This window comes from Vigna unguiculata, chromosome 5 (genome assembly GCF_004118075.2).
Source record: "Vigna unguiculata cultivar IT97K-499-35 chromosome 5, ASM411807v1, whole genome shotgun sequence".
NCBI lineage: Eukaryota > Viridiplantae > Streptophyta > Magnoliopsida > Fabales > Fabaceae > Vigna > Vigna unguiculata.
The window spans coordinates 25,525,349-25,539,198 of NC_040283.1; the positions used below are offsets into that span (position 1 = coordinate 25,525,349).

Genomic DNA, 13,850 nt, shown 5'->3' on the forward strand with positions numbered 1-13,850 from the left:
CCATGTGACATTTTAATACATAAATATCACAATAATAATAACCATAATATTATTTCATTTGTAACCAATTTATTTATAGTAAGCAATTAAAGAAACATAATATTTTGTTATTCCATCTTACAAAATATCTATGATTATTTGTAAGCAATTTTAAAATAATATATTAAAAATATAATATTTTTTTATTTCAAGTAACAAAATATCTAAAGTTATTTGTAACCAATTTTAAATTACTCCATTAAAAAACTATGACTAAAAATATTAAAGTTACATTAATCCATCCTACTCCTAATAATATCTTACTCTAATATTTATTATTCGTATAAATAATAATATTTTTATTTGAAGTAATAATATATATAAATTTATTTGTAACCAAATTTGAATTAATCCATTAAAAAATATAACACAAAAATTAAAGTAACATTGATATATACTAATTCTAATAATATTTAATTATAATATTTATTATTATTATTTGTATAAACAATAATATTGTATAATGATATATATGAAATAATCATTTATTATAAATATAACTATTGTTTTTTTTTTCATTTTATAAATACAAAATAAAAAAAAAAAAAAACACAGTACCTGTGCAGGTATAGCACTAGTTTAAATTTTGAAAGGTAAAACTAACCATATTAAATCTGATATTGAAAAAAATCTGTTATTTTGATTTTATTATTTGTTATAAAATAGTGATATAAGATAAATTTTTATAACTTCATCGTTTAATTTGATATACAAAAAGTGAATTTTAATATACCTAGATTTTTTATAAGAGAATGTACTTAAATATATTATAAAAGGAATCTTAATGTACCAAAAATTTTAAAAGAGATTTTTTTAAGCTAACTTAAGCCGAATTTTTTAATATTTTGTGTTTGGTTACAATTTATAAATTTTTTTATTATAATTTAGTATATAATTATCTTCTACAATTTAATATTAAAATATAAAGTAATATAAATATATCTATATATATATATAAATATATTATTATATTTTAAAATTATGTTACAAAAATTATTATATGAATATTATTATATTTTAAAATTACAAAAATATAGTAGCTAAACAATGCATTGTTCAAGGTGTAATGCAACCTTCTATATATTGCCACCTTCTTTTGCATGTCATGCAACACAGAAAAACTTCTCCCTTTCCTCTTCCGTTTTTTTGCTCTTCTTTACTCAGGTTCGTTGTTTACCGTTTTCTTAACTCTATGTACGTTTTCTTTTCACTTTCTTTTCATGATATCAGCATTTCTTTCTCAACGAATTTTTTGCTTTTTTCAGATTCACTCTCTTAACTTTTCTCTCATTTCTTGGCTTGCTTGGAATTCAAGAAACAGGGGAGATATCTCGACTTTTCTCTCATTTCTTGCTAGGAGTTCAAGAAACTGGTATACTCTATTCTCTCGATGCATGTTTTCTCTTACATTTCTAACCTTTAATTCATGTTTTCTTTTACATTTCTCACCGTTTAGTTGTGTTGTGGAGTTTCATTGGTTCTGAGTTCGTTTCCATATACATATTATAGTTAGCTTATCAATGTCTTCTTGTCGCCTTCAAAAAGATGAGTTTATGGAAATTTTATTTTCTGTGAAAGACCAGACTTAGTGTTCTTGAGATTTTTTGCTCAGATTTTCGTTTCTTCTGTGTTTTTTCTCTTGTGAATGTTTTGTTTTTGTTTGATCGAGTTGTCTGAACAAATTGAACTACGAATTTTGGTTTAAAAGTCAGAAATCAAAATAAATGCCATTGATAGCTAAACTCGTTAATCTTGTTGTTCAAAGAGGAAGCTAGGGTTATTGTGATTCTCTACTGATTCATTTTGTTTCATTTCTGTTTCTGTATTCATTCTATAGCTAGTTTGTCCTGCAAATTCTCATGCATATTTTCACTGTCATTGCATAAATTCTATGATTTTCTGTTTTACGGGTAGTTTTCATTGGTTCTGAGTTCTAATAATGTCCATATACATATTGTAGTTAGCTTATCAATGTCTTCTTGTCGCCTTCAAAAAGATGAGTTTATGGAAATTTTATCGTGGCTTCCTGTGAGAGATGTCACCCGGTACAAGACAGTTTCGAAAGACTGGAATCGGCTTATCACTAATTCTGAATTTGTGCAACTACACCTTCAAAGGTCCTCAAGAAACACTCACATTTTATTGACCTTTGATGCTGAAATAACAGATAGTTATGCCGTAATTTGTCCTGTCGAAAATATATTTGACAACCCGTCTTCAACTCTTGATCGTTTGATCGTTTGTATCAAGAATATTACCCAATGGAGCGCGATTATGGGGTCTTAGGTGTTTGTAATGGTTTGGTATGCATACAACAAGTACGTGGTTGTTTTGGGAAAGAAAGAGAACTTATAGAATACGGCTTTCATATTCACAATCCAGCCATTCAAGTCATCTCTGAAGATAATCCCCCACATGTTCGTCTTCATTGGGGGGCGAATTATAAGTGTCCGTATATGTTTGGTTTTGGCTACGAGGAAAAGGAGCGTACCTACCAAATTGTGTTTTTGGAAACTCACACAAATGACTATAAGAAACAGGATATAAAAGTTTGCAGTTTAGGGGGCGCTTGGACAACTGTGTTAACATGTGAGGCTATTTCCGCTGTTTTTCCTGATGGTATATGTGTGAGTAGTACTTTATGCTGGTTGGCATGTCCCAGATTCTTTCGTGGTGATCCAAGAACAATCTTTAAAGTGAAGGAGTTAAGGATATTCTCTTATGATCTCAAAAACAAGACATGTAGGTATTTGTCTATGCCTGTTGGCGCCTCAGAAGTGGAACATACTTATCGCTTTGAGGGTTGAAAGGTTGTTTGTGTTTTTCTTATCAACATGAGGGTAACTTTGTGGTGTGGCTAAAGAGAAAGTTCAATGATGAAAGTTCTTGGTCAAGATTATTGAATCTTGATTATCAGAATGGTCCTCATGGTTTTGGTTACAACTCTTCACGTGACTTTGAGATCATTGGTATGAGTGAAGACGATGATGTGCTGCTTGGAGACATGCATGAATCAGAGTTTATTCGATATAACATAAGAAACAACACTATTAAGGATCGTGAATCTTATCGAGATGACATATCACATCTTTTATCTTATGATTACAGTTAAGATGTTGAAAATAAGGCTACGATGGTCTGTGTAAGCAATGGTTTCATATCACATCTTGTTTCTTCAATGTAACATGTACGTGCTCTCAAGGAAGACGTTTGTTCACATAGATTTTACATGATTCAAACTGTGAATGTAATGGTTGAATTGTGATCGAAAAGGTTTCAGTTTTATGGTTGGTGAAGTCTTATCTTATTTTAATTTCTAAAAGTTTGAATAACATTTTTCAATTCCCTTATTTATAGGTCATTTGACGACAATAAATGTGTGAAGACCGGTATTGTAAGAAAGTGCAAAAGTATGTTTTCTTAAAATTGCATATAATTTAATAATGGTTTAAATAATGAATATGTTGCCTTGTTTATCATTCATCAATTTGGATAGCAGACATAGATAGGCACTTAGTCACCTGACTTCGCTTCTGTCTCATCCTACGATTAAGTGTGAAAACACTAAAATTTCCAGCATACGATTATTTAAAAACTTTTCATTTAAATTCATATTGAACCATAAATTTGTTTTAATTCCAAAATAAATATTTTATGAGGTAAATTGATCCATATCTATTTGAGTTTTTCCAATTGGAATTTGATTTGACTTTGTACCTACAACTGAGAGTAGTGAATATATTTTTAAATATATTCTTCTTTTAAAGACGAATATATCTATTATGTACAGGAAATATTTGTTGAATGTTTTAGTTACCAAATTTTGGAGAGACGGGTGAAATATATAAATCTTTATTGTTCGTATAAGTGGTCTCACAACTTTAAGATTTTCTCTTCTTTATTTTGGTTTTTTTTTTTATGTTTAAGATGTTCTTTTTGTATGTCTTAGTAATCTAATGTGCTCTTATCCTTAGTAATCTAATGTGCTCTTATCCCAACAGAACTTAATTACAAATGGAGGAACAAATATTTCGTCTTTGGTTTAGAGAAAGAAAATATTTGTTTTCTGTTTAGTTAAGTCAGAATTTATAGTTGAGCTGTGGTATGGAGAAGAATATTTTACAAGACGTATTCGTTAAGAAATTTATTTGCCTTGTAAGGGATTAATCTATGATTTCTGATTGGGGATATCCTTTTTTGCCAAACAAAATTCTACTTGTGAGTTAACAACATGACATGATATGGTGTCCTTGTTTGAAGCAACTGTGTTTTTGTTTTTAGCCCATTGTTTGTTACATGGAAGAAAGTGGTGAATGGAGGAGATCCTCGACTTCGAGGATGCATTGGAACTCTGGAAGCACGCAGCTTGATCAATGGAATCAAAGATTATGCACTGACCAGGTTTGTTGATGTTATAGGTATCTCATGTTGTGTTGACATTTATTTGAACTAACTACGTTGCTCCTCGTACTTGCATCATTAATATAGTACTTATGTGTTTGTGTTCTGTGCTTGCATAATCATCTTGCAGTGCCCTCAGGGACAGAAGGTTTCCACCCATACAGGCTAACGAGCTGCCGTTTTTGGAGTGTACAGTGTCTATTCTTACTGACTATGAAACTGCTATCAATTATCTAGATTGGGAGGTATGTGCTGATTTGCTTGTTTCGGTTTCTGGTCTATTTTACCCTTTGTCTTTATTTTGCCCCAATTTCTTTGAGCTTTTAAAAAACTTGCCCCCTATGTGATTTCTGCTATTTGCATATAATCCTATGTTATTCTTGTTCATCTTTGTTCATCTTTGTTCTTTTTTTATCAGCAATAACAAATATGAATAAATTGGGACAATAGGGTTGTCCCAAACCCTTGTAAAAAAACAAAAAGGTTGAAAGTGAGAACAATAAAATGAATTTCTGAAACATTTGATGGGGCCTAGTAATGTTGTGTTAGAAACAAGTGATCCAGAGGTTACAGATTCAAATTTTGGAATCAGCCAGCCTCCCAAAGACTCAAGCATTAGGTCTTATGATCCTTCCCTTTGAACAGAAGGAGCTCTATGGAACCTAGCTGCCCTAATAGTGTCATGCAATGTTTTTTTGCAAGCAATAGACTTCTGATTTAATAGGCGTTGGAAGTCATACATCGACTAGAGATAAAACAATTTTATAATATACGTAAATCTTACTTTACAAGTCAGTTTTGTGGGGTTGAGTTAGACTTAAAGTCCTCTTCCTAACGATAGGAGTTGCTGTTGGAATGTTCAAGAAGGTGTTGTCACTTGCTGAGAAGGTTTCCTCTGCTGACCTGTCGTTTCTTATAAATTGGTTGTTTGCAAATGTTTAGGTACAATCTGTGATAGGAAACAGTATGTGTGTTTCTTAGATAATGCACAATTTTAAGTGATATAAAAGATTTATTCTAGGACACTTTTAGACTCTGTGTGTTTGTTTATTTGCAGATAGAAAAGCATGGTATAATTATTGAATTTTATGATCCTGTGTATAGCACAAGGCGTAGTGCCACATACCTACCTGAAGTGGCTGCCAATGAAGGTAACTTATGTTCTCTATTGAATATTCTTTTTACATTTTGGAAATGATATCTGAGATATACCAAATTGAGATGCCACAAATAAAACTTACATCATCTTTTGAAATTCCTTGAACACAATTTTCTTGGAATTTGTTTCATCCATGGTGGAAATGAAGATGCATTATTCCTTGTTTTTCTTTGCTTGGGTTTCAGGTTGGACAAAAACAGAGGCCATTGATTCTTTGATACGTAAATCAGGGTACAATGGTCCTATAACCGATGAACTTAGGATGCAATTACAGCTAACAAGATACCAAAGCACCTTGTTTACCATGCATTATAGTGAATACGTCTCCTATGTGAAGGAGAGAAGAAGTGAAGCTCCTATTCTTGCAGCTAAATCACCTCACTACTAAATTCTGCATAATATATTTGCTAAAAAAGAATTCTATTTTCAATAGAATTAAAAAATAAACAAGACAAAAAAAACCCACTTGCCTAGGGTTGGAACCAATGTTTGTCTAACCCTAACTACTGAAGTGATTGGTGTAACTTTTCAATACTCTTCAAATTTGTGTGATTTTGAACTTATTTCTTGTGACTTAATTCAGCAGTTTATGAAACTTCTGTACGCTTGAAATGTTGTCCATCAATCTTATTCATTACAGGAATTTCATTTTCTCCTATGTTCACAAATATATCAATATATTTACAATGTTGAAAAATAAAAAGTACTTTATTTTACGTCAATATATAGACAAAATTAATATATTATTATCTCAGTGCCTCTCAGGATTAGTAAAGTTTCTTGAGTTTTTCGTAGATCTCTGTTACTTTGGAAAGTAATGTACTATATCTTTGCCTTTCAAAAACAACTGAAATGAAAGATAAATGTAGAAGAAAAATCCAACATTCGTCAACCTTATTAATCCTTTGTCCCACACCTTTAAATACCTTCAATGATTGAGATCGAAGACTTGTCCTTCAGCCTTATCCCAATTAGGGTTGTAAAACGGGTTAAAGGGGTTCACATGCAAATAAACTTAATTTAGCTTATAATGAGGTAAGAATTTTGCAACTCCACTAAACTCATCATCATAGTTTAGTGGAGTTAGGTGAGTTAATTTATTTAAATAAGTTTTGTTTTTCAATTTATTATATATATATATATATATATATATATAATAATACATTCAAAATAAGTTGACTTAATTCAATTATTTATTATAATTTAAATAAATAATGATATTTTTATTTCACTTTCAATCTACTATTTTAATCACGATTTATTATTATTCAATTTAAAAGTTCAAGAAAGTTATTGATTTAAGTGGAAAATTCAAAATTTATATAGAAAGTGGTTATGACTTAATTAATTCACTTTTAACATGGTTCAAATCTATTAAATCAAGGAGTGAAGTGAATCCGATTCATCTTGTTTCATACTAAAAGAAGCTTACTTTTTAATCAAATAAAGCTCAAATCAATGTAAAGGTACCTACCATTCAATTCCTACACAAGTAGTTGCAAACATTAGCTAAGCATACCTTATTTTGCGAAAATTAGGAAATAAAGAGAAGGAAAAACCATAGAAATTGTCAAGCTCTCAATACTTGTGCAAAACCTTTTGTATTCTAAGTCCAAATCCAAAAAGAAAAACTAGAAAATGCCTCACTAACAGGATGAAAAGGAATAAGATTTCTGTGTCAAGTGCTTTTGTTATCATTGAGACTCTTTTGAAGAGGTTAGTTACATTGGGGTTGGACTACGTGGGGTCTCAATAAATAGTTCTCCTTTTATAGTGTTAAAAAGAATAGGTTAAGCTCAACAGGGGAAGTAAATTACACTCTCAAAGAATTTATAAACTTTTCAAAGTGAATGAAAAATTAACTTTGAATCAATGAATAATTTAAAAGATATCTACTTTCAACTTCAAGAAATGTTATTTTAAATGTTCTTTAATTTTTCATAAGCATGCACCATGTATTAGATTCAAATGAGTTTTAATAGATAAGGAAAATAGTATAACATCAAGAATTATATTCGATGACCCTTACAAGAAAGCTTTGTTTAGTTACTTAATCTTTTTATTAAATTAATCAACTTCAAGTTTTCACGAGCATCGTACAAGAAATACAACTCCTTATAAATCCTATCACAAGAAAACCATCTTGACAACCCTTGTCAAGAAACTAATTACACATTTAGAGAGATAAAATTGGAACGAAATCACATCGACAATGATGCACAAGGATTATTTTCCTCTAGAAGCAATGCTAGGTGATTCACAATAAAAGTGAGATTTAACACTTGAGTCTTGATTTTCAAAAAATATTTGAAAGACTGTTTTGAGAAAGATATTTATATTTTCCAACAAGAGTTTCAAATGTGTAAAGACATACTTCAAAAAAACTATTTCAATTTATCTTAGAGAAATTTAAAGATAGAAACCTAATTTGCTAAACTGATAAAAAGAATAGATTGAGACCTGTTTCAATTGATTTAAACATTGTAAAATGAGTTGCTAAAAAAATTTTAATTTAATTTATTGAAATCACTTAAAATGACATTTTAATGATTTTAATCAATTGTTGATTTACATTTTAATGGGTTGAAATAGTGAGAATTTTGTTATGAATAAAAGTTCTACTATTCATTCTATAGATAGACAAAAATCATATATTCATTTTAATGGGTTGAAATCACTTAAAACTTCATATTTGTATAAAATCTCCACAAGGTCTAGATAGACAAAAAACTATTCATTCTATTTCTAGATGAATTAAGGAAGAAGCCATGATAGAATCACATGACCAATGTAGAATTATAGAAATATAGACTAATAACATTCACATTTTAAATACAAAGAAACAAAAACAAGTAAAATCAAGATGAGGAAGCAAAGTATATTTTTATTCATGTAACAAAGCTTAATGTTATATGTTTTTATAATAAGGAGAGATAAAAATTCACAAATGAAAACCTAACCAATTTCCAAGTTATGTTCCTTTTCTCATAAACAGTGTATTTTCATAGATTTTAATAAATTGGAAGTGAAATTATAGTAAAAAAATTGTGTAAATTATGACGATTATTTTATATATTGTGTGAGTTTTGACCGTCATCATTTACATTTGTGATGGTTTAAAATTTTTTCATAATTCACATTTTTTTGGATGAATTATATTCTTTGGTGGGTTTAATCAATTGATTCATATTTTAATCAATTACAACATAATAAAATGGTTTTCTGAACAAAAACTTTAGTATTTTAATTGATTTAAATCTTCTTTTCATCAAGTTAAACATTTCAACAAGTTAAAAACCATTTCAACTGATTGAAATTTTTATGGTTTTCAAGAAAATATTTAAAAACAACTTTGGCTTATGATACTTCATCAATGTATTTTTCTTCCCCCTCCTCATGTTACGTCTCCCTTGTACACTTAGAAAAAGAAAGAACATGTAATATCACATTTGACAAAATTCCTTCTTGTCATCAAGAATTTTAAGTCTTTCACATCTAAATCAAGACTTCAGTTTCATATTCATCTATATTGTTGTCACTTACCACTCTTGATCGCAAAGCTTACCTCTAATATAGAAAGGTATACATTTCTCAATTCCCTCATCCCTTTGTTATCTCATCAAGAGTTACCTCATATCGTAATTGATATCGCTGTCGTTAGGCGATCAAATTACCACTCCTTAGCAACTTCAGTATTGCCAGTTTGTAGTGAAGAAAATAGTTAGGGTTAAGATAACCCTGAGTCGTCTCACAACGAATACGGAATTGATCTCAAATATTTGATTCTCAAAAATGCAATTTAAAACTAGCAACTATAAAAATAGGGGGTTTTGATATGCAAAGAAAATGACACGGAAGATTGTAAACACAGTAATAGTAAATAGGTCAATTCCACTGCTTTTTCTAAATCAGATTCTTCATTGGTTATCTAGAGATTATTGTTAAATTAATTATTGTTGTTGATTTACAAATAAATCAATGTAAAGACTCAATTCATTTGTTGGCATCCTCACTTTTAATCAAAGTACAGTCTCAATTCATTTGCAAATCAGTTCTTGAATCTGTAGTAATCCTCTAATGTGTGCTTGTACCTTCCGCTAGCATTCGTCCAGGTAAGGGAAGCTAGAACCCTCTTGTTTGGTGCGATGGTTGTTATCTTGCTTGTGTTTCGTGATTTTTGAGCTTATATGTTGCTGTGAATGTATGGTATGGTTGGCATTATAGTTTGGATGTGAAAATGTGGCTGTAGCAGGATGAACAGTGGTGAGACCCGACACTCTTGCCTAGGCAACCCAGTTAGTGGTTGTCCATGGTGGTGCCCCATCTATATAATTTGGTAAGGATTGCATCCTGACACTCTAAGGAGTCAGTTAGTCTCACTTAGAGCAGACTGACTCCTATGGTGAGAGTAGCAGGAGGCCTGAAATTCATTAAGGGCTAACCTTGTGTGTGAGGGAATTGATTCATTGCAACACTTATAACACTTGTAACACATAGCTTGGGGGTGAGCAGCCCGAGGGTGAGCAGAGGTATCCACCACAAGTGCAAGCATCCGCTGAATCCGACCGGATTATATGTATCCGGATGAGTCGAGTTGAGTCTTAGTGTATTGATTTGAGGAGTCATAACATGATTGGATGACGTGTGGATAATTGACTGTGGAAGTATATTTGTTTGCATGATAAAACCACTTTTGGCTCTAGCTTACCCTTCTGTTATTGTTGTGTGGTACTCTCTTTTGCGATGATCATCAACTTGTTGATATGAGCAGATGCGAGGAACACGCATGGCCAACAGGGAGGTGATGGTTCCGCTGCTTAGTTTTTGGATTGACTTCTACTTTTAGGTTTTTCATTTAGGGCTAAGGCCCATGTATTGCTTTCTCTAGGAATTTGCTTACGTCATTATCACTCTCTTACTTTACTTTGTACCTGGCATCGTGGTGTGCCTATTTTATTCGTCCTTTAAGTCATTGGGATATTTGTAGGAACAACATTATACTCTTTTATTCTCGCTTCTTATGTTATATCGTGTGACATATCCTTTATTTAGCTTTATTAAATAAATGGGATGCTACATTCCCCTGTTTTATCTCTCTTGTATATGATATGAGATTAACTTATTCTCTATATACCAGATATTTTCCAAAAAACTCCACTGTTAAAACACTATACCAAAATCTTTATTACACTAGTTTATTCAAAGGAGTAACTACCATGTAAACCTAAGGACTCTTGAAAAAACCATTAATTTATTTGCTATCAGTATTGACTTTTACATATTTTAGTAGTTACTTGAATATGTTTTATCACATCTTTCAAGTTCAAAACGTAACAATGGTTTAATACTTTGATAACATTTGTTAGTTATTTGGTTATTAATTATGCATTTTTTTTTGTTTAAATTTGCTTTACTTTTGAAATATTTATGTAATTTATCATATTTTAGATGAAAAATACATAAAATTTGATTTTTTTAATAATCACTGTAAGGCCGATTTTATTCCTGCCCTAAAAGTTAGTGGGCTGCCCTACAGTATTGGGCCTAAAAGGCTGGCCCATGATATAAAGACCCTTAACGTTGCCCTAATTCCACATTTCTTGCACTTTCAGAAAAGAACCAGCCGTCACTCCCCATACCCCTCACAGAACGCTCTGCTAGGGTTCCTCCCCAAGCCTCTCGAGCTAGCTCCGAATCAGTTTCTACTCCACGTAAGTACCCCTCTAGCTCACCGGAGTTCCTTTTTTTGGCTTTCCCTTGTATTTTCGCAGTTAGGGTTAGTACTAATCTGCCTTGTTCCGTGCACATTCTGTTTTCAGCTCCGTAGTGAGTCCTAGAGCTGCTGTGCTCCTTGGTTACGCGTCGAAGGTCCTGTACAAACCTATTTCCAGGTACGGGAAGTTAGAGTCTCAGTCCTTTGGTGTTGTCTTGGTTGTTTTTGAGTGAATCACTGATTGCATGGATAAATCATTCGTTTTGGTGTGATTAACTGCTTTGTATGCTTTGTTGGTTCGATTTTCATGGCTGTTGCAGTGAAGAACAGTGGCGAGACCTGTTAATCTCGCCCAAGCGAGTCCATCTCGCCTAGGCGAGATGAAACAGGGGGCTCGCCTAAGTTTTTGCACGAAAGGTCGCCCAGGCGACTCGCTCAACTTTTGAGCGAGCAGGCAACTCGCCTAGGCGAGAGGGATCTCGCTTAAGCGAGATCCTGTGTTGCTCATGCCCTTGTTTTTGTGCTCTCGCCTAGGCGAGGGGGAGGCTCGCCTGAGCGAGCACGTCTCGCCTGAGCGAGACTCCTCAGCCTGAGCGAGATGCTGGGCGAGACCGTACTGTTTTTGGATGCCTGTTTGTTTCTGAACGATTTGTTTTGGTTGAGTATGATTGTATGATGACTGATATGCATATAATGGAACATGAAGTATGTTTGACATGATTCATGAAATGATTATGACGGGTTGGGTATGATATTGGCATGTGAAATGAATGAGTGGTGTGGAACCAAAGGAACACGTGATTAATATGAGATGAGGCCCTAGATTCATGGGGTGGTGATGATCAGAGGTAGGGATTCGAAATATGATGCGTATGAGGAATTAATCTCAATTGTTGGTATGGAAATGTAAATATGATTTTTTTTTATGTTCGTTCATTTCTGAGCTATGAATGTTGGTCCGTGTCAGCGTGTAAATTCCTTGGGGTCTCTAGGTGAGACCTCTGGGGTTGCGCTTCAGTGGTCGGGACGTAATTCCATGGCCCCTGTTAGTGGGTGCTCATGGTGGTGCCCCATCTGTATAACTAGGTAAGGATTCAAGGTAAGGACTGCATCCTGACACTCTAAGGGGCCAGTTAGTCTCACTTAGAGCAGACTGACTCCTGTGGGGAGAGTAGCAGGAGGCCTGTAATTCATTTAGGGCTAATCTTGTGGTGGGGGAGATTTGATTTATCGGAACACTTGTAACACATAGCTCGGAGATGAGCAGCTCAGAGTCAAGCAGGGATATCCACCACAAGCGCAAGCATCCGCTGAATCCGACTAAGTTATACGTATCCGGATGAGTCGAGTCGAGTCATAGTGTATTGAATGAGAGTCATAACACATTTGGTTGCTGACATGAATATGGGATGATGAAAATATATTTTGACTGCATGATGAATATGTTGTTGGCTCTAGCTTACCCGTTTTGTTGCATGGTTGTGATGTATGTGGCTATTCTTTCTTGCTATGATCATCGACTTGGTTGATGGGAGCAGATGGGCGAGGTTCTCATGGTCAACAAGCGAATGGTGATTCCGCTGCTTAGCCATCTGGGCTGGAGTTTTCTTTGTGTTTTATTTAGGGCTATGGCCCATGTATCTCTTTCTGTATTTCTACGCTACACTCTATGTTGTATTCGTATTCAGCTTTCCTTTGGCATCGTGGTGTGCCCGTGTTTTGTCGGGGTTGTGTTAAAGACCCCAGGACTACGCTACTGTACTTATACTGTGTGACGTTTTCCTTTAATTTCGCTTAATAGTTAAATGGGACGTTACAATCACTACAATTAATTAAAGATAATAATAAAATTATAAAATTTATATAAATTTTGGGGAATCTTATTGTAATATGGCCTTCTATCAATTTGCTTGTATCATATTAGTGAACTCGTTTTTCAATGAATAAAATAATTTTCTTTATCTATTTTCTTAATTTTGTACATGCCCCAAAGGATAAGAAAGTGTATTTTATGCTATTATATATGTGCCACATATCTTATCACGTGGAATTTGTTGCGTCATCATAAAAAAGTGAAACATTGTTTATCAAGACTCTTGCAAAGTTTAAAAAATTTTAAAATATAATTTGTGTTTTTATTATGTATCTTAGAACAATTAATTGTGTAACATTTTTATCTCTGAATGTGTGTGAATCATGTATTAGTACCTCTTTTTTAGTTTATGCATATTAATATTAATTGTTTTTTCCTTTGAGAGAACCTTAAATATTTTTGAAATAGTTTTAAAATGTTTTATAAATATCATAAATCAATTAAACATAAGCTATTTGTTTAAGCGAAAGATTTATAAATAATTGATTATTAAATCATATTATAACTAATTATTAATTATAAGTGAGACAATCAATTATATTAAGCCATAATTGATTATTTGGAGTTTAGTTTAAATAAAGATTTTGTTAATTCGTTAGATCTAGATTAAATCAACTATTATGAAAGCTTTTCATAAAGAATTTTGGAGTTAATTAGTTTAAATC

At 32.4% G+C, this 13,850-nt stretch overlaps 2 protein-coding genes across 2 annotated transcripts; both read left to right on the forward strand.

The window, feature by feature from the left end:
• The first annotated feature begins 2,300 nt into the window (after window positions 1–2,300).
• On the forward strand, window positions 2,301–2,846 carry LOC114184529. Its single transcript, XM_028071836.1, has one exon. The coding sequence runs from the start codon at window positions 2,301–2,303 to the stop codon at window positions 2,844–2,846; it is 546 nt and encodes a 181-aa protein (XP_027927637.1).
• A 27-nt stretch (window positions 2,847–2,873) lies between these two features.
• Window positions 2,874–5,993, forward strand: LOC114184530 (uncharacterized protein At2g38710-like). Its single transcript, XM_028071837.1, has 6 exons — window positions 2,874–2,879; window positions 2,957–3,057; window positions 4,300–4,440; window positions 4,571–4,685; window positions 5,498–5,591; window positions 5,785–5,993. Exons 1-6 carry the CDS (start codon window positions 2,874–2,876, stop codon window positions 5,985–5,987), a joined length of 660 nt encoding a protein of 219 aa, XP_027927638.1. The 3' UTR covers window positions 5,988–5,993.
• Window positions 5,994–13,850: the final 7,857 nt, after the last annotated feature.